Below are 22006 nucleotides of genomic sequence, written 5' to 3'. Positions count from 1 at the left end.
ATCACATACGAGCAGCTGCCCCATATGTTCCAATTTTTTAATGGTTCATGATGACTAAAAAAAAATTATTTTGGAAGCAGGTGAGAAATTATCTATTCAATAAAAAAAAAAAGTGAACGCATTTTAATTTATTAACTGAATTGATTTTTTTTTTTGTATATATAAACATGTATATAGGAACATGTTATTGTGAATGAATACCTCGATTAAGAGGATAAAAGAAAAAAAAGCATAGAAAAAAAATTGTCTGTTGATATACTAAAGGTACGATAAAGCCCATTTTCATCTTTTGAGAAAATGACATTTCATTGATATTTTTAACTCATGATACATGGGGAGCTGCTCACATGTGAAAGTCACAAATCAAAAAATAAAAATTTGAATAACTGTTCAAACCTTTGATGGGTTTTCCTCAAACCTTTAAAAATATTTGTTATTTTTTCTGCTATGTTTACAATAAAGTTTTTTGTCAGGGTTGAACTACCCTTTCTCAGACTTTGACAAAGTATTCACACTCAGTGGTGGGCTAATTAAGCTTGTACTATCTACTAACATAAATCTACGACAAAGCAGAGTATCGTCATGTCTTCCTTGGCTTGACTTTCTTGCGTTGCCGTGACAAATCGGCGTCGACGTTGACCGTCTCTGGTCTGCTGGCGGGGGCGGTGCTCTGTAAGCCTCGCATGCTCTGTCCAAACTGAAGTATAAATGGCAGGATCTGATGGAAAAACGGAAAGTACATGTTGAGAGAAATAAGATCCTTGAAAAGACATCAATCTTCTGCTTTTGATTTTCGATATGTTTATTTTGCTGTACAGCCAACTATATTTTCTTTAAAATTATTTGACATGATTAAGGTTCCAAACTTGGGAATTAAGCCTGGTCTTATTCTCTTTCTCCCCTGACCAAACGTAATATTGCGGAAAAAATTTCTGTTCTCTTCTACCCTTTTTACACAGGATTTTCTTAGCCCCTGACTATCGCTAACCCCGTACTATCCTTAACCCCGTACTATTTTTTTTCCTTTTACACATGCCAAATTGTTATTGCTAACCCCGGATAAGGAATGCTTGCTTTTTACACACGAAACTCGCTAACCCCGGACTAGTGGTTTTTGTCGATCATTCGTAGTACAAGTACTACACTCGTACACTTTTTACACACGCTACAATTTCCTTAACCCCGTACTATAGGTGGGGCTAAATTGCCATTTAGCCCCACCAATAGTACGGGGTTAAGGAAATTTTAGCCTGTGTAAAAAGGGTATTCATGTGTAAGCGATCGCAGATACTACTATATCAGATAGCATGCTACCTCATCCCCCCCCTTCTCATTCCTCCTCCTCTTCTGCTCCTTCATCTTCTCTTTTGTCTTCTTCTGTTGCAGAATAGAGTCACATGTTGTAGAGTACCGTCATTAATCCACTGTTACCTTCATCTATTCTCTTCATACATGCTTTCTCTCCCCCGAAGAAGGACTATTATCTAAGATAAACTAACCTTGGCATGGTTAACACCCACAGCAATGAGTGCTACAACCAGAGGAAGGGCGAAATAGGAACCTTGCATAACTTCTTGCTCAACGGCACGTTTCTGTGAGAGAAAGAGAGGGAGAGAGAGAGATGGGGGATATATTAAGTAAAGAAGTTGATCTTATACATCATCACAGCTACATGTACAGATCAAATACATGTAAGAACTTAACAGGTTGAATAAAAGAATTTTGATTTAGGACAGCATCAATCACAACCATCGTGATCACCATAATCATTACAATTATCATTATCAACAATATAATAATCATCAACGTCACCATCAAAATCCAATAACATCGTTATCAACAACATCATCACCATTATTATCATCACCATCATTATCCTCATCACCACTATCACCATCATCATCATCCCTATCATCATCATCGTCACCATCACCATCATCACTATTATCATCATCATCCTTATCATCATTATCATCATCATCACCATGATCATGGAGTGTTGTGGCCCAGTGGATTAGTCTTCGGACTTTGAAACAGAGGGTCGTGGGTTTGAATCCCAGCCATGGCGTAATTTCCTTCAGCAAGAAATTTATCCACATTGTGCTGCACTCGACCCAGGTGAGGTGAATTGGTACCCAGTAGGAAGAAATTCCTCGAATGCTCAAGCGCCAGATCAAGGTAGCCGTGCTAAAGCCGGGGTAATAATAGCTGGGCCCGCTGGGAGAACAGTTTTTGGAACTGAAGTGGCTACCCTGGGTAAATATGCCGCTATTATTATCATTATCATCATCATTACCATCATCACCATCATCATTATCCCCATCTTCATCATCATACTCCACCTCGTCCGCATCATCCTCCTCATCCTCATCACCACCACCATCATCCTTATCACAATCATCTCTATCATCCTCATCACCATCATCATCATTATCATCGTCGTTATCATCATCGTCATCGTTATCATTATCATTATCATCATCATCCTCCACCTCGTCCGCATCATCATCATGACTATCGTCATCATCATAATCATCACCATCAACCTTATCATCACCATCATCATCCTCATCAATATCATCCTTATCACAATCATCCCCATCATCATCATGATCACCACCACCACCACTATCATATCATCATCTCCAACGTCATCTCACCTGAGGACTGAACGGCAGTGTGACATGTTTCTGGTATCCGGTGCTTGTAAAGCTTGCTTCTGGTAATGTATAATCATAGCTTGATCTGGGCAAGGTGGACTCAAGCTTTATCATGTACCTCTGAAACAACAAACAAAACCATTATTCACAAACCAGTTTAATCATTGAAGTACATGTATGTTTGTCAGATTCCATATACGTATATGTCTGGGGAAAAAACATTAAATGTATTGTTTAACTTTGTGAGCAGCTGATTTAAAAACTTCTCAAACCAGGATAAAACATGTGTACAACAAGTGCATGTATTAGTAATAATAACCCTGAAAACAACCATTATTGAGAATGAAAAGCTAAAACTACAAGGCAAACCCTGATTTTGTAAATAGGCGTCTTATAGATACCTAAATAGTACACATAAGTGTATGGGATGAAATTAAGATGGTGTTTCCGGTCACTTTATATTTCAATTTTTGAAGCACTAAATAATCATTTTGGAATGCAATTTTTTCTGGGCTTCACTTTTGTAACATATCACAGACACAGGTGACAAGTGTGACCTTCTAGCTCAGATTTTTTAAAAGTCAAACCAATGTTAACCAATCACTTTAAGCACACAACAACTGGGCCCCACCTTACAAAGAGTTGTGATCGATCCAATCAACCTCGACAATATGGAAATTGATCAATGTCATAATTTCTACTATAGGATATTTGCGCAATGTCCTTTGTAAATAAAGAGAGGAACACTGAAATTTCAAGAAAACAATGAATGTATAAATATAGATCATATCTGGAAAATATTTTGAACAAACATGCAGTTTACATGTTGACGTTGCTGGCTTTCTATAGTTGTGGTTGACCGGATCAATCTTTGTAAGAATCACGACTGATTGTACATTGTAGTCAATGGAATCAATCGTAGAAAATTGTTCTACGATCATTGCTCAGCTTCGTGTTACAAGCCACTGGTCTCAAAGGGATGGTCCGGGTTGAAAGTATTTATAGCTTGATAAATAGAGTAGAATTCACTAAGCAAAATTCCAAAACTTTCATCAAAATCGGATAACAAATAACAAAGTTATTGAATTTTAAAGTTTAGTAATATTTTGTAAAAGCAATCGCCATGAATATTCATTAGGTGGACTGATGATGTCACATCTCCACTTGTTCTTTGTATTTTATTATATAGAATTAGGTTTATTCAAATTTTGTCCTCCAAGAACTAGAAAAATTGGATTGACAGCTGATTTAGTGCATTAGATATTTAATGCTGCAACTTATTCCATCATAAGGAGACATGTTATTCACACAAGTATAAAATAATGAAAAAATTATGATTTTATGTAATAACATAAGAAAACGGATAGTAGAGATGTGACATCATCAGCTCGCCTAATGAATATTCATGACGACTGTTTTCACAAAATATTGCTAAACTTTAAACTTCAATAACTTTATTATTTGTTATCCGATTTTGATGAAATTTTCGGCGTTTTGATCAGTGAATTCTATTCTATGTATTAAGATATAAATATTTTCAGCCCGGACCATCCCTTTAATTTGACTTACCCTCCCGTCATTAGGCACAGCAGAGAACTGAAAGAAACTTCCCGTCTCTAACGAGAGAGTATGAATGGGTGAATCAGGATCCTCCTCACTGTATAAAGACACCTGGAAAAAAATAAAACGATGTCAGAAACGAATCAATGTCCTTCTCCCTTCAACAAATATTTTCATGTATAATAAGTATGATTGGCAGAGCTTGCAAGTGGCTTTTGTTTATTTTTCTTAATGCATCTTCCATTTATTTTGTTTATGTGAATCTTTGTATTTCTATTTGTATTTTATGTTATGCGGCCCCCCCCTCCATGTAAAGCAGTATGTGAATTACTGACAGATGTAGCTACATGTAACCTGAACTAAAACTGGCTGATTGACTGACTAACTAAATAGATAAATGAAAAATAATAAAAAAGGAATAAATGAATTAATAAATGAATAAACAAATAGTATTCAGAAGCACCAATGTTTCTTCCTAGCTCTGTCTCTCTTTCACCTGTTTGTCTGTATGTCTCTTACTCTGTTTGTCTGTATCTCTCTGTGTCTGCATATCTCTCTCTTTCTCTGTTTCCTCCATCTCCCTCAGCAAACCCTTTTCAACTATTCATGTGGAGTGGCAATGTTTCTTCCCCTTTCCTCTCTCTCTCATCCCTTAAACCCTATTTATCCCTCCTTAACATTTTTTCTCGATAAGTCTGTAACGCAAAAGGATAGTCCCGCAACATTTAACAGCTTTTATCCTTTAAGTCTCATGCCACTCGACTGAACTGAAAGACCGGCTATTGGTCCCTAAACTTTAATCCGCTGAATACTGACATCTGTAATTCTCATAGACTTTGTACAGGTACCGCCTGGTTCCAGTTGGCAGCGGGTTAATGGTGTGCCATTCTTCCTCCCTCTCTCTCCCTCTCCCCCTCTCTCTCTTCTTCTCTTTAGCTCTCTTACTGTACCTTCAATGATGCCAGATATTCATGCGGAGTGACGATATTTCCTCCTATATCAAACTGGTTGAGATGTCTGAACACAATGATCCTCAAATCCTTGATCACTTTCTGGCCAATCTATAATCAAATCAAAGAAAACAATTTTTTTTCATACAAAAAGGCATTGCAAAGTTGTTGGGGTTAATCAAATAACTTGTTTTGCCAGTTGCTTCATGCATTAGGAATTACCAATCTTGAAACAATCAAATAGGAATTTATCAACTTTTGCTGCAACTTTATGGAAGACAAGCTGGGTTCTTTGGCATGCACATGTTCTATAAGTTCACAGCCCTGTACCCCTGCACAAATGAACACAAATAAGCAGCACACTGCATATGCACTCAGCGGCCAGCAACTATCAGATCCGAACGTGCAGATTGACAAACAACTGTGTTATGGATTCAGCTCTAGGCTACGGGCCAAAAGATGACAGCGGTGCAATGAATTACTAATATAATAAGCAACATTTAAGCAGCACTTGATATCAATGTTTCGGAGTGACACACATTATCTTAGTATGGTTATACAGTTACCATGGCAACACAGTTTCCAACGCACTCAAAAACATGTGTCTTGCACATCTTTACCAAGACCAATATATGTTCTGAATTTCATGAAACTGGTTGCAAGATTTAAAACGGACTGACTGCCCGACCATGATTCCTATACACCCATTTCAAACTTTGTTTGGCAGGGGTATCATATCATCAAAAATGCTTTTACTCACAGTGACAGTTTGTGTTTTTGGCGATGCTCTCTCGATATGACTGTTGCTTTCACAGTCTTTCAGCTGGATCTTGTAGTCACAGTTTGGCTGCAATAAAAAAAAAATAAAACAAAAATATCCATCCAAGTCTGAATCACGATAATGCAAACCACTGTATAATAAGGCCCTTGCCACATATCCCCTCATACTACAAACCGTATCATCCATAGTAATGTACCTGAATAATAAAAAAATAACAATAACAAAGGCATGGAAGGATTATTTGACATCAAAACCACTACCTCTCCCACACTCAACCACACAAAGCCCAAAGACTTTCGTACACCAAATGAACACTAATGTAGATAATGTTAGCGGTGTTACATTATCCCCCCATTCCGTTGTTTTGACAGAAAAAGTACAGTAACACAAAGTATGCTTATAAATGAGAGTAATGACCGCAGCACACCTTACGACCCGATTGGTCTGCGACTGGCTTGCGACTGAGTGGGAGAGATGAATCGCAAGGTGCTCATAAGCCTCGTCACTGCACACCTTGCGATCCGACTACCATGCTGTCTGCGACTTACGTATGCGCTTTTTGCCATAGCAACTGGGAAAATGCGCTTACTAATGCATATGCACGTTGTTTATCATATACTTCTAATCCTATGCAACTCTGCTGTCTGTTTGGCTGGAATTTAGATTGAGCTTGCGATCCCGTCATAAGGATTTGATATGGCAAATCGTTACAATTTCGTTGCGACTTGTCTCTGACCGGTCTGCGACTCTCAAGCTGACATGAGATGTGACGTCATCTCTCCCTTCACCCAGTCGCAAGCCAGTCTTACACCAGTCGGGTCATAAGGAGTGCGGTGGCCTTTAATCACAAAATGGTGGATGCAATTTGACCTCTGACCTACCTGGAGTCCTCTGATTCTGAAGTTGCCTTCTTCGTCCGACACACCTTCCTCTACGACCTGACCGCAGCTCTCCTCTGAGTGGGCTTCAACAGAGATGCCGGGCTCTGGTTCTCCGTTTAGTGACGTCACTGATCCGTAACAGCTGTAGGAAAATAGAATAAAGTAACACATGTAACAAACACTACACACAACATTAAACTTATTCAGTCCATAACAGCTGTAGGAAAATAAAATAAAGTAACACACGTAAGGAAGATAACATGAATTGCATGAACAGGGATTCATGGCTCAGGCTTTCTGTTTAGTGACGTCACTGATCCGTAACAGCTGTAGGAAAATAGAATAAAGTAACACATGTTAAGAAGACAATATGAAATGCTTTAAAATAAATTCATGGCTCAGGCTTTCTGATAAGTGATGTCACTGATCACAGCTGTGTAAAGTGAAATAAAGTTACACATGTTGCAAACAATACACACTTATTAAACTTATTCAGCACATTACAACTGTAGAAAAATAAAATAAAGTAACAACATTATGAAATGTGTCGACAGGGATTCATGTCTCAGGCTTTCCGTTTGGGGACGTCACTAATCCGTAACAGCTGTAGGAAAATAGAATAAAGTAATTCATGTTGCAAACGCTACAGACACATTAACCTTATTCAGTCCATAACAGCTATAGGAAAGTAGAATAAAGTGACACATGTTAGAAAACCAGCATTGATTGCTTCAATAGAGATTCCTGGCTTTAATAGGCTTTCTGCTTGGGGACTTCCATAGGAAAACAGAACAAAGTAATACTAATATGCAATATTTATATAGTGCTTAATACAAATGTTTCAAAGCGCTGCATACTATTACCCAGCTTTAGCACGGCTACCCTGATTGGGCGGTTGAGCATTCAAGGAATTCCTTCCTACCGGGTACCCATTTACTACACCTGGGTGAAGAGTGGCAAATGTAGATAAACACCTTGCCTAAGGACACGGGTGCTGCAGTGGGATTTGAACCCCGGACCTTGTGGTTCAAAGTCCAGAGACTTATCCACTGAACCACAACACCTCTACAAATAATAATAATAATAATAGCTGGATTTATATCGTGCTTTTTTCCTGAGGATACAAAGCGCTTGCTATTATTACCACGGCTTTAGCTCAAGCTACCATCACCGGCGCTCAGTGCATGCAAGGAATTTATCCTGCTGGTTACCACTTCACCTTACCTGGGTCGAGTGCAGCACAGTGTGGATAAATTTCTTGCTGAAGGAAAACACGCCATGGCTAGGATTCGATCCCATGGCCCTCTGTTTGAAAGGTGAGAGTCAGAACCACGATGCACCCAAGTAAGTAACACCTCTATAAGTAACACTTATTACAAACACTACAGCTACTACTATTACCATTTTATAAAATGAAATCATACAGCACACTAAACAACTCAGCTAGCTCACCTGAAGGCTACCCGACGACCTTTGACCTTGATGTCTACGACCGACCCCTCGCTGACCTCTATCATCTGGGTACTTGGTTCAAATTCAAACTCCTTCATCAAGGCTCGCAGGAAGTAGGTGTCTGGTCCGAGGTCACCAAAGGTCAAGATACCATCATCCTTGGTCAGGTTGTTGCTACGGAAGTTTCCTCCGCTCAATGATAGAAGCACTCCCGAGAGGGCACTGTTCTCTCCATCCGCTACCTGTGGTTCATTATTTTTTTCAGTTTTAGTAAGGCATAGCATTAAAAGGACACTTAAGAAAACTTTTACATTAATGTACTTATCAACCTTCTAATCAACGTTCATTTTAGAAATGCTTAATTGTAGACTCGATGGTAATGATATTTCTACATTAAGCATCAAGCATTAAAGCATCAAACTGAATCTGGTATTAAACCTAACGGTAAAAGATGACTTAAATCAATAAAAAACAAGCCCAAAAATATGGAGGAAAATGACATTTTATGAAATTTTTATAACAGGACCCATAAGGGAGCGGCTTGCATGTACTTTCACAAAACAAAATGTTAGAACAAATATTATGCAATTAAAGAGAAATGCCAGTAGTTGCAGTAAACACTGATTTCATGAGAGAGTCTGTAAAACAAGGCTTAATTGTCAGTATATCATCGAGGATCTAGATCTGGTACAGTTACATAAACTGAACATTGTGAAATCTTGAAATCTACGCTGAAAAATGTTCACGCTGAAGATCACCAACACAGATAGTCACACGTGGGACAGTGTTATTGCTGGAATAAAGACTCGACGGAAGTGACCGATCCACGCTTACTTTGCTTATTTCTCAGCAATTACACAATTTCTTCCAGAATCCTTTGGCACATATTTTTATTCATACAAACAGACACTTGGGTGATCATTATATTAGATTCTGTAAAAAGTAATTTTGAGATCGTTACCAGAACTGGAATCTATCTTTACCCTCTGATGACTTTGGCCAAATCTTTACTAATATATTTCTTTCTCAAGCCTGGGAGAACTTCCATTTCATCTTTTAAGTCACACTTAAATGTTTATGACTCCCCCCCACTCTTTTTGATTGATTGATCATTTATTCCATTCTCATAAAAACATATTTACACAATTATTACAAACAATGCGTATATACTAATATTAAAATCGAAACAATAATGCATAAAGAATGTTCATCATTTACAAAGATTGATAATGGGAAAGGAGAACCTTTGGAAAAGCCTGATATATACTCTAGGGAGCCTATTCTCCTTTTTTGACGAGACCCTTACCTCGATCCTGATCTTGCCCAGCTTGAACGCCCTGAAGTATCCCAGCTTGCCTTCCTCCTGCGTCAGGATGTAACCATCAAGAGAAGCTCCTACTTCATACTCACTCGTATCCGGTAACGGACCAACTCTGAAAGACAGAGAGAAAGAAATAAATAGCAAAAGGGCAATACCACGAAATATTCTAACTTTCAGTACTTCCCACCACTTTCTCCATTTAAGTGGAATCCGACCTCATATAGACAGATCAGAACTTGGCCACATCTGAATTGATCTTCACTATGAAATCAATAGGTGATACATTTTGTATGTACGTACATGAACATTCTTTAAGATTTGGACCAAACCTAATGGAATTACCCTTAAAGGGGAAGTTCACCCTGACAAAAACTTTATTGCAAAAATAGCAGAAAAAAATAATAAAAAATATTGACGAAGGTTTGAGAAAAATTCATCAAATAATTAAAAAGTTATTAGAATTTCAATTATTTGATTTGTGACGTCATATGCGAGCAGCATTCCTACAGAGTGATTGGTAAAAAATCAATGAAATGTCATTTTCTCAGAAAATTGAAAATGGTTTTCACTGTAACTATTGTATATCAATAGACAAATCATTTCACACCCGATCATGAATAGAAAACATAATTAAGTCATCAGGAACCATAAAAAATTTGAAATTCATGCATTTTATATTACATAACACATGAAGCAGCTGCTCGTTTATGACGTCACAAATCCAAAACTTTGAACTCCAATAACTTTCTTATTCTTTAACGGATTTTCCTCAAACCTTAACCAATAATTTTTACTATTTTTTCTGCTATTTTTACAACAAAGTTTTCTTCAGGGTGAACTTCCCCTTTAAATTTACATACTTCCCATCAATACCATCTCTATTTGCTTCACTGAATGATCTTCCCAAGCCTTAGCTTCATTTATAGGTAATCTCTCCCGGGAGTCAAGATGGCACTGTTGGACGTATGTACACGCTGTGGACGGTGCCAACTGCCCATTATGCATTATACATGTACAACGATTACAATGCAGCTGCAATGTTTTGAATGCCTTAACTCTGATGATTCTTGATTCGTGTATGCTTCGTCTGCCGTTTTTAGAAGATGCTGGCTACTTGCCTCCGCCTCATTCTCTGCTGTATATTGTTCTAAAAGGAACCTAATACTGCCTTGTCTGCAGCAATTTACTTGCCATGCTTCCAAGGCAAGGTTCAATTCTCAAATGTTATTAGCTTATAGTCCTACCTGTATTGTCCTTTTTGGTCCGTCATCTGTGTAAGGGCGCCCTCTGTTGACCCCTCGGCTTGGTTTGTGGGCGTGATGGTCACCCTGACATCTGAGAGGGGCGGAGTCACCTGACCGGTAATGAACACTCCAGGACGTCCCTCAAATTCTGCAACCACTCCCGGACACTTCTCACCTACATGTATGAAGAGGAAGAGAGAGAGAAAGAAAGAAATGGAGTCCATTGGTAGACCTTTGAAGGTTTGCATAGTATTTTTTAATATGTGCAGTAACTTGATCGTAATTCAAAGATCATCTTAAGACATACCTATTTAAATTGTAACTGATTTTAGATGTATTTTGTTGTATTCCATTTATGATTATAAGAAAGATGATTCATCCCTTCCCGTTCACTGGCTGTTCATGTGGGACCCGGTGTCCTCAGATTGCTAGAGCTCCTGTGAGTTATGTACTGACTGGGTTTACCCCTTAAATTGTCAGTGAACGGGGCAGCTAGAGGGCACTGGGTTCCGCATGATATGATGATGGGCTGATGGATGGGTTGGGGTGAATCAAGCAGATGTGAAATTATTATTCTTACATTGTACTTGTTCATGGTTCTTGTGTAGTATTTATATAAATTTCTATAAAATCTAATTTTTCCATTGTAAAAGAGAACTGTTGCTCGGCTAGCGCCATGAGCGTCTACTGACGGTGTGTGCGCTCTACAAATAAACACTATTATTATTATTCATGCAGGAAATCAGCATAAACCATGGGTTCAACCGATGATTTTCAAAACCACCTTTTTGAATTCAGGCCAATGTGGATAGTCAAACAAGAATAGTTGGATGGTATAATCAAAGGTCAAATCCACCCCACAAAAATGTTGATTTGAATGAATAAAGAAAAATCACACTAGCAAAACGCTGAAAATTTCATCAAAATCGGATGCAAAATAAGAAAGTTATATTTTAAACTTTTGCTGATTTTTCACATAACAGTGATATGCACAACTCAATGAGACAGTCGATGATGCCCTGCACTCACTATTTTCTTTTTTATTGTTTGAATTATACAATATTTCATTTTTATAGATTTGACAAAAAGGACCAACTTGACTGAATCATATAGTATTAAGCAGTCTCATTCCACATGTTCATGGAGGAAATTGTTTTACTTGACAATGAGGAGAAAAATAGGATTTTCCCTATATCATATAATAAAATATAAAATAGTGAGTGGATGACGTCATCAGTCTCCTCATTTGCATACCCACCATGGTGTGCGTATAACTGTTTTGTGAAATTAAGAAAAACTTTAAAATGTCATAACTTTCTTATTTTACATCCGATTTTGATGAAATTTTAAGTGTTATGTTTGTAGGATTTTTCTCTTTTTATTCAAATCAACTTTTTGTTGGGGTGGACTTGTCCTTTAAAAGGTTTTAACGAAAGAGATGTGAGAGATTGAGAAGTGTCTTTCATGACACAAGGTAAAGTTCTTAAACGGAAAGTTCACCCTGATGAAAAGTTTGTGGTAAAAATATGACAAAAAAACATCATTTGAAATATTGGTGAAGGTTTGAGGGAAATTCGATCAAAATTAAGAAAGTTACCACAATTCTAACTTTTTCATTGTGACATCATATAAGAGAAGTTGCCTCATATATAATGTGATATGAAATGCAAACATTTAAATTTTTCATGGTTCATAATGACCTTTTTTTTCTTTCAGTAGCGGGTGTGAAATGATTTGTCTGTTGGTACACTGAAGGTAAAATAAAAAAACATTTTCAATTTTCTTTTTTACTACATGATATATGGGGAAGCTGCCCGCGTATGACATCACAAATTAAAACAAAAAAGGCTAATATAATTAAATTTTATTGGATTTTTCCTCGAACCCTGAAGAATATTTTTATCATCTTCCTATTTTTACAGTAAACTTCCACTTTAAAAGGACCATATAGATCAAAAGGAGAAGTGATGAATTGGATCAAAATGGGACAAGATAAGATGAGAAATCTTGAAAGTGATGAGTGGATACTCACATCCATCTATAATTCATTCATTTCCAAATTTCAGCTTTAAAAAAGCCAATGTGTACCGCATAGCCAATAATGTAAATGTGCACGTTGGTGTTTAAGCATGACTTCATGTCATACTCATCTCCTTGTATAACACTACTGTGGTATATTTTAATAACAAAAATAATAATCCGCTTTTATATAGTGCTTAATACATCGGAACGACATGTCTAAGCGCTTTATAGATATATTATTACCCCGGTCATCGGATTCAATCAGTCATTCCCGCACACAATGTGTGCACATCCTCCACTCCCTGGGGAGTATTCCAGTTAGTCGCCGGTGAGGCCCACACAGTACTGGATAAGCTACAATGACTTTCACATCCTACCGGGTACCCATTTAGCACCTGGGTCGAGAGTGGCAAAGTGTGGATTAGCGCCTTGCCAAAGGACGCCAGACCGCGGTGGGATTCGAACACACGACCCTCTGTTTACAAGGCTAGAGTCAGAACCACTACACCACGGCTCCTCCATTTAGGTATATTCAATGATTAACCATGTCATATTTGGTAATATCGCCCTCACACTAATTAACGGTTAAATCAATCACAATAGCAAATTATCACATTTAACATTTTCACAGCTGAATAAATAATAGTAAGAAAAAAAACGTTTATATAATCAAAGTCCAAGGCCTTATCTGCACTAATAAAAATGTAATTTAACGGCAGCTATTCTGATTTTCTATGTATGCTTTCAAGCTGAATGTCATACTGGGGTTTGTCTTATAAGACTACATGTCCTTGGCTGGGTAAAGTTCATATTGAAACAGCCTGGGCTTGTTATTGATTCATATACACATCTTTCTTTCTCATACTGTCTCTCTCTCTCTCTGTCTTTTTGTGTCACTCTGTCTCTGATGCTCTTGTTGGCCCCTTGCCCCCCCCCCCCTGGTCTTCTCTCTCTCTCTCTCTCTTACCCTCTCTCATATCTTAAAAGATACATTATCCTATCTTATGATTTCCACTCTTCAAATTAAAACCTCAACTGCTCCCTACAGCACCTGCATTGCACCAACTAGATCAATGTTGAAACACATGTACCTTTCACAAGGCTGCCATCATTATCAAGCCTAATCGCTCACGATTAATTACATGTATGTTAAATGAACCATATATTATGTTATTTAACTTAATCGCTTATAATATTACGACCACAGTATTGTTGATTTGTTATAATACCTCCGTATATGTTGTTTATCTCGGATGTGAATGCACAAATAAATTAAAATCAAATCAAACAGCCCGGGCTTGGTATTGATTAATACTTCATACTCATCTCTCTTTCTCACCCCCCCCCTCTCTCTCAAATCTCTTCTTTGCTCCTCTCTCTTTCCCTCTCTAACACATATCCTATCTCTCCCTCTCTCCTTTTCTCTCACTCTTTTCTTTTCTCTCTCCTCGGCATATTAAAAATGGAACTGCTCAACCATATCTCTATCAACACAATCCTCACAAAGTAATAATAACAGAAAACACACAATGCCTGTCCCTTCAAAATCCCTCACATTTTGTTGAAACCTTTGTCACAGGCAATTCCATAAATTTACTAACTGAATCGCGGGCTAGACAAAGGTAGAATGGATTGCCATTTTCATTTTCTCTGATTGAAACTTTGTTATTAGAGATCATTTACACGTCGATTTTACAGTACAAATAGTGAAATAGGGAAGTTGAATAATTACACAATAACTTCTTGTACTTCTCTACAAATAGTGGTAAGTTTAAATTCTTCTATTCATTAGAAATTCTAACTGTTCTATTGCATGACATAATTCAATTTTAACCATGTGTTTTGATCTCATCAACCCCCCCCCAAAAAAAAATGGTTTAATTAGAATAATTCACTTTTCAAACATGACTGTAGTTACATTACATGTCCATGTATAATGGACATATTTTGGCAGAAGAGAGGCATTGTTATGAAATCGTCATTTGAATATTGAAAACATGTACAGTATGTATATAGATACTCTATCATGTAAAAGTGCATATGAGCTCAATAGCACATGAATTTGCAACATAGTATATAAAGAAAAATAAAGAAAATGCGATCCTTCAACCCAAAATAAACAATGGAGTGTTGTGGCCCAGTGGATTAGTCTCCGGACTTTGAAACAGAAGGTTGTGTGTTCGAATCCCAGCCATGACTTAATTTCCTTCAGCAAGAAATCTATCCACATTGTGCTACACTCAACCCAGGTGAGGTGAATGGGTACCTGGCAGGAATTTATTCCTTGAAATGCGTGGGCGCTGTAATCATAGTAATTATGGCAGCCAAGTTTCAGCTGGGGTAATAATATCCAAGCCCTTTGGAAGCGCATAGAGACATTATTCATAATCGTGATATGCGCTATACAAGAACTGTTGATTATTATTATTATAACAACTCATCCGAAATGAGCTGTGGATTTCTATTGAGCTTGATAAAGCACACAAAATCTTCAAAATAACTCTTTGTCAAATTGATCAATAACAACCCTTACAAGAATTTAAAGGACAAGTCCACCCCAACAAAAACTTGATTTGAATAAAAAGAGAAAAATTCAACAAGCATAACACTAAAAATTTCATCAAAATCGGACGTAAAATAAGAAAGTTATGACATTTCAAAGTTTCGCTTATTTTTAACAAGATAGTTATGTGAACGAGCCAGTTACACGTACATCCAAATGAGAGTCGATGATGTCACTCACTCACTATTTCTTTTGTTTTTTATTGTTTGAAATATGAAATATTTTGATTTTCTTGTCATTGTCATGTGAAATGAAGTTTCATTCCTCCCAGAACAAGTGAAATTCCATTATTTTAACATTTTGTGCTTCATGCAAGGAGGTCCTAATCATCAAATTCGTAAAAATTGAAAAATTGTATAATTCAAACAATAAAAAACAAAAGAAATAGTGAGTGAGTGACATCATCGACTCTCTCATTTGGATGTAACTGGCTCGTTTATATAACTATTTTGTTAAAAATAAGCAAAACTTTGAAATGTCATAACTTTCTTATTTTACATCCGATTTTGATGAAATCTTCAGCATTGTGCTTGTCTGATTTTTCTCTATTGATTCAAATCAACATTTTTCTTTAATTGCAAGTACATGTACAAGAAATGCAGTGAAAGTTTAATAAAGAGAAATAAGGAGAAAACAAGGTTTGAAGTTTAGGGAACACCCAAGCATAAGATGCGCACACTTTGCAAAAATATTCAGAATTCCGGAAATATTGGTGTTAAAAAATCCTGTACATGTATCTCATCTGCTTTTTCTCAACTGTACAGCTTCAAATTTTGAGAGTATGAGGAAGAAGGGTTTCTCTTTAAGATATTAAAGATAACTGGATAATTTTTTTAATACCTTTTGAAGAACAAATTATTGTTTGAGCAATTTACAGAGCATCTTCCCTGGCGACCTATTGTTGGTATTGGTGTGGATTTTGGCGGTTAAAGTACAAGTCCACCCCAACCAAAACTTGATTTGAATAAAAAGAGAAATATTCAACTAGCATGACATTAAAAAATTCATCAAAATCGGATGTAAAATAAGAAAGTTAAGACACTTTAAAATTTTTGCTTCATTTCACAAAACAGTTATATGCACATCTCGGTCGGTATGCAAATGAGGGAACTGATGACATCACTCACTCACTATTTCTTTTGTATTTTATTATATGAAATATGAAATATTTTGATTTTCTCGTCATTGTCATGTGAAATGAAGTTTCATTCCTCCCTGAACACGTGGAATTCCATTATTTAATCATTTTGTGCTTCAGGCAAGGAGGTCCTAATCGTCAAATTCGTAAAAATTGAAATATTGCATAATTCAAACAATAAAAAACAAAAGAAATAGTGAGTGACGTCATTGACTCTCTCATTTGGATGTAACTGGCTCGTTCACATAACTATTTTGTTAAAAATAATTGAAACTTTGAAATGTCATAACTTTCTTATTTTACATCCGATTTTGATGAATTTTTCAGTGTTATGCTAGTTGAATTTTTCTCTTTTTATTCAAATCAAGTTTTTGTTGGGGTGGACTTGACCTTTAAGGAAGGGGAGAGCGAAAACTCCTGATCAATATGATAATGATGATGCACAGCATTTGTATAGCGCCATATATCTGTCAAAGACATTCAAAGGCGCATTGGAGGAGCCTACAAGGGCGCGCACAGAGAACTGCAACCCGCAGGTCTCTCCTCCCGATAACTGGTTGGGGGAATGCAGGTAGACCACTACACCAGGGTTTCCCCCTACTCTTATCGAATAGTGCAGTGGGTTCTTAACGTGCAAAGGTGGTGATTCTCTGCTACACGTCCTATCCGAGGGACGGAGTGTTTTCCACTGTAACATAGCTTGCATCTATGAAACAGGGGAGAGACGTTTACACACATTGCACTGGCTTCAGTCATCCGCCAGGGGCGGACTCGAACCCACGATCTTTGGTTCGACAGGCAGACGCTTTACTGACTGAGCCAACTTTGCTCTCAAATATCACCTAGAATGGACCATGTTTTAAAACCAGTAGCGGTAACGATCTCAGAATTAGTTTAAAAAAATGACCACCCAAGTTTTTGCATGGTAAATACAAATATTTGCCAATTGGCTCTGGAAAAAGATGTGTAACTGCTGAGAAATAAGCAAAATAAGCACGGAATAACATGAAATGTCAGGTATTTTCCCAAGCAATCTAATACACTGTCCCACTTATGCATTTTTGCGTTCGTTATCATCAGAATTATCGGTTTTCAGCTAACATTTCATGAATTCACAGAGATGATTTTAATTTACCAGATCTAGATCTATGATTTTAACAGCTTTCTCATTAAATAATTGTTTACTGCAATCTCGTATTCAGGCTTTTCGCTGAGAAGGGGCATCTTGGTATAATGAAAAGAAGCAAATATTCTATCATTGTGATTTCAATGTACATTACTTTGTATGACTAAAATGTAATCCTTTACACATGTCCATCACTCCAGTGCAAAGAGACTTCTTCATTTGCGCTATATAAACCCAGAGCAGGGAATAAATTACAGTATAAGGGGGTTTTGGGCGAGCCCTGGAAGATCCCAATTCATTGCAATGTTAAAACTTATCCAATGCTGCAGAATTAGGAAGTTGTAAAAAGTAGCCCACCCCCCTATTATTAAAAATTATTTATGTTTACCAATTTTCCTTCTAGATTCTTTTCTGAGTGATAGTAATGGCCGAGGGAACTGACAATGATGCTATCCATGCCAATCTAATCTGTCCTCTCTGTCTCTCGATCTTTGAGAAAGCAACGCTCTTGACCTGTGGCCACACCTTCTGTCTCAAGTGCCTCCTGGGTTACGACAAGGAACACCGAAACATGAATCTCATGATCTGTCCGCTATGCCGGGAGCAGACCCCCCTTGGGGAGAATCGTGTACAGGGACTTCCGCGGAATGTCACGGTGAATGCGCTGGTAGATGACCTCCAAGCTCGGATGTCTTCAGAGAAGCGATTGTCGCAGGTTCAGGCAACAGATGAAGTACAGCCCCAAGCAGGACAGCATAAGCTGCCTGTGAAGGTGCCTGTGAGACCACCTAAGCATGTCAAGGATGTAGATCTTCCAGGTGGGGTTAGGGGAATGACCAGGTTGGCAGATGATTCTGTTGTCGTAGGGTACGGAAGTAGTTTCCCTGGAGCTGAAGTCATTAAGGTGTCAGGAGAACGAAGACCTTACTCCTTGATCAACGCTGGCTCCGTGCGAGACATTGTTATCCTAAACGATGGCAGAGCAGTTGCATCCCATGGATTTGAGGAAATCAAGGCCTACAATTCAGATGGTACAATGTGGGTGATTCCATTCATGCAACTCTCCAACAAAAAGAGCCAGGATGCTTTCAGCACACTGTACAAAGACAGCCAAGATTTTGTTTACGCTGCCAATGGCACCAACAAAGTCCAATACTTTAAAGTTCGTAATAAAGGCATGACACATCATTCCAAAGTGATCAGCACTGGAAAATCAAATGTCGCACAGATCTGCGTGACGCAATCGGAAGTGCTCGTCATGAAAGTGTCCAACGCAAAGCCACGGAGGGTGGCACTGTTTGACAAGGAAGGTAACATAGGAAGCACTGTAGTCGCTAGAGATGACAGTGAAGTCCCATGTGCAACGGTAGATGCTCTGGACAGGGTGATCATCGGGTATTTTTCCCCAAGCCTCGGAACTCTGAGACTCTCCATCTGCACGCTCAAGGGACTGCATATCAAACATCAGCATTTCTTCAGCGAGCTCTACTTATCCCCTGCAAGACGAGTGTGGTGCTACATGGTATCCATCAGTCCAAATCTACTGGCATTTGCACATCTTGGCAACAAGCTGTACTTCATCAAAGTTCCTCCCATCCCAAACAAGTAGAAATTCTTGCTTTTACCCCATTGTACTAGACCTATTCATAGACTTCCATTTGATTTTTATACCCCAGATATGTTATTTGCTGAAGAGCATAGTCTGTAAACTTACATTTTACACATTATTTCATGCTATTAATTATGATTATGTATATTGTAGGATGGGGCTCCACGTCCAACAGCAGTACCTACTATTTTTGTGGAGTCCTTTTACCAATGAAGTTTATATGACAATTTACCTTGTATTAATGTATTTTGACATTTGGAAATAAATTCAGTTCAGTTCAGAAATTCACAACATACATTGTAGATGCCTGGTAATACTCAATAATATTCTAGCATTTGCACATAACAGGCTTTCATCAAAGTTCTCTCCGGCCCCGAAAAGGGGAAATTCATTGCAAGAATGCACAGAAATCCGTAACTCAGCATGTATCAGTATTGCTTGGATGAAAGACAGCATGACATGGAGTACCACAGGGGTCACTGCTAGGCCTGCTTCTATTCATATATTACAAAAATAAATTGACTCTGTTCTTTTAAACGTTTGTTCCTTTGTTGGTTGATATGCAGACATGGGAATAATTGATTTACAGATATTTCTCTATAGATTCAACTACTGCTCATTCCTGTTCCACATAACCCTTCTCTTTAAGAGTTCTAAAACTCAGCAAAATCGTCCATATTGTTCAGAAGCAGTGAGAACACCTGAACCATATACCTGTACATGAATATGCACCTTGACAAAACAAATATCTAATGCTTTAACATTTGCTCTGAAAATGTTGCGGCGCTTTCTTGCAAAGCTGTGTTAACCCTTGTATGACGTCAAAATTAATCCTCTCCTCAATTTGGCAACAATCATTAATTTTCTTATTAATCATCATACTTTAAAGGAAAAAAAATGTATATGCAGTACAGATACAGTCAAAATGACTGATATAACAGCATTTTAACAAAAAGTTGCCAGTTTGGAGTTTGAAAAATGATTCTGTTTTCTTTTGAATTGCCAATTTGAGTGTGGAATAATTGGTTTAAATTTATCAGCCTTAATTCAGGAATGTCAGTACATACAGGAGTGTATTATAATGGCATTAATATTTCAGTATATAATCCTCTTTCTAAACGTTGCACACTGGTGTGATTCCTCGTAGTGAAGGAAAAAAATACAGCGCCTCATAAAGGCTTGGTCCCACTGCACTTACAGATGCCAAACGGATGTAAAATATAAAAAAAATCTGAGAAATGCTATGCATCTGTTGCGTACTCTCTGCATACGTCTTACATATTATGCTCTATATCCATCCACTGTGATTTCGTTGTTCGCCAATTGTTTTCCACTTCTGGAGTGGATGAAAACAGATGGAGGCAGTGGGACCAGGCTTTAACCCTAAATGGACTGAGCTATTTCCACACCTACATGTAAGAAGACGGGGGAATGATTCAGCCCACCTTATGACCTCGGCCGTCAAAAATTGGCATGCACGTTAAACATGGCATAATCTACAAAAGAATTCAAATTCTGTGAAAAATCTCATTGCTCATTATGCTAATTTATGCATAGAAATCTGATCAAATGTATTAAAAAAATTTCAACATCACATTTTCTTATGTATTTTATTGTTTTCAAAATGCATATGTATTTCTTTGCATTTCGACTTTGTTTTAATTGTTTTTTTCAATGGAAATTTTCGGGCACTTTATTGTGACTCTAAACAAGATAAAATTTATTGATTTTAATCAGTAAAAGGAAAAATCATGATACATTTATGAATTTTGGCTAAAATCACAATGTGCATTGGATTTGTACACAAATTCACGCTTTTGAGCAATTTGGGGTCTGCATACGTAATTTCACAGGCATAATCGGGGGTTACAAAGTCTCAAAAGTTGTGCAAGACTTGAAAGTAAAAAGTCAGCAAGTGACTCGGTCAATAAAATTTGCGTGGCGGATTTATCTAAAAAAATGTCGAGGGGGGGGGGAAATCAGCCCAACCCCCTCCCCGTCTTATTAGGGTTAAGGGAGATACTACGGCTCAAATGTTTCATTTATAGCATGGTACAAAACTAGGTGGGTGTTTCATAAAGCTGTTTGTAAGTTAAGGGTGACTTTGAGAATGACTGACGATAGATTCTTATGCACTAAATTGTCAATAATAAATATTTAATTGAGCTACGCTGCGAATTCTTTCTACAATTTTAATCTTTTTATGGTATTTGTCGTGATCTAGTGATTACTTGGAATTGTCTCTAAAATAGAGCAACAAATGTGTCTGAATCTCAACCATGGCGTGTTCGTCTTCGGCAAGAAATTTACCCACATTGTGCTACACTCAACCCAGGTGAGGTGAATGGTTATTTCTTTGGAAAACCAAGCCCCTTAGAAGCTGGAGCTACAGCAGGGGTAATATATAGAGCGTCATTGTATAGCCAACTAGATAATCAGTGCCTCATAAATGCTATATACTATCATTATTATTAAAGGACAAGTTCACCCCAACAAAAGTTGATTTGAATGAAAAGAGAAAAATCCAACAAGCATAACACTGAAAATTTCATCAAAATCGGATGTAAAATAAAAAAAGTTATGAAAGTTTTGCTTAATTTCACAAAACAGTTATATGCACATCTCGGTCAGTATGCAAATGAGGAACTAATGACATCATCCACTCACTATTTCTTTTGTATTTTATTATATAAAATATG

The 22006-nt window shown here is 37.5% G+C and overlaps 1 protein-coding gene across 1 annotated transcript in view; it reads right to left on the bottom strand.

Moving 5' to 3' along the window:
* Nucleotides 1-478: 478 nt before the first annotated feature.
* The window catches only part of LOC121420667 (nodal modulator 1-like), a 36111-nt gene continuing 14583 nt past the window's right edge, over nucleotides 479-22006 (bottom strand). Inside the window, exons 10-19 of the mRNA XM_041615329.1 lie at nucleotides 10850-11024; nucleotides 9591-9717; nucleotides 8285-8526; nucleotides 6833-6974; nucleotides 5931-6017; nucleotides 5171-5281; nucleotides 4230-4331; nucleotides 2661-2780; nucleotides 1500-1592; nucleotides 479-718 (exon numbers count right to left, since the gene is read on the bottom strand). Of these exons, the coding sequence (XP_041471263.1) occupies nucleotides 581-718; nucleotides 1500-1592; nucleotides 2661-2780; nucleotides 4230-4331; nucleotides 5171-5281; nucleotides 5931-6017; nucleotides 6833-6974; nucleotides 8285-8526; nucleotides 9591-9717; nucleotides 10850-11024 (1337 nt within the window). The 3' untranslated portion in view covers nucleotides 479-580. The remainder of the gene's footprint in view (nucleotides 719-1499; nucleotides 1593-2660; nucleotides 2781-4229; nucleotides 4332-5170; nucleotides 5282-5930; nucleotides 6018-6832; nucleotides 6975-8284; nucleotides 8527-9590; nucleotides 9718-10849; nucleotides 11025-22006) is intronic.

The sequence above is a fragment of the Lytechinus variegatus genome, chromosome 8 (genome assembly GCF_018143015.1).
Source record: "Lytechinus variegatus isolate NC3 chromosome 8, Lvar_3.0, whole genome shotgun sequence".
Lineage (NCBI taxonomy): Eukaryota > Metazoa > Echinodermata > Echinoidea > Temnopleuroida > Toxopneustidae > Lytechinus > Lytechinus variegatus.
The sequence above is the reverse complement of the archived record's forward strand: the minus strand, read 5'-3'. Positions and strand labels throughout refer to the sequence as shown.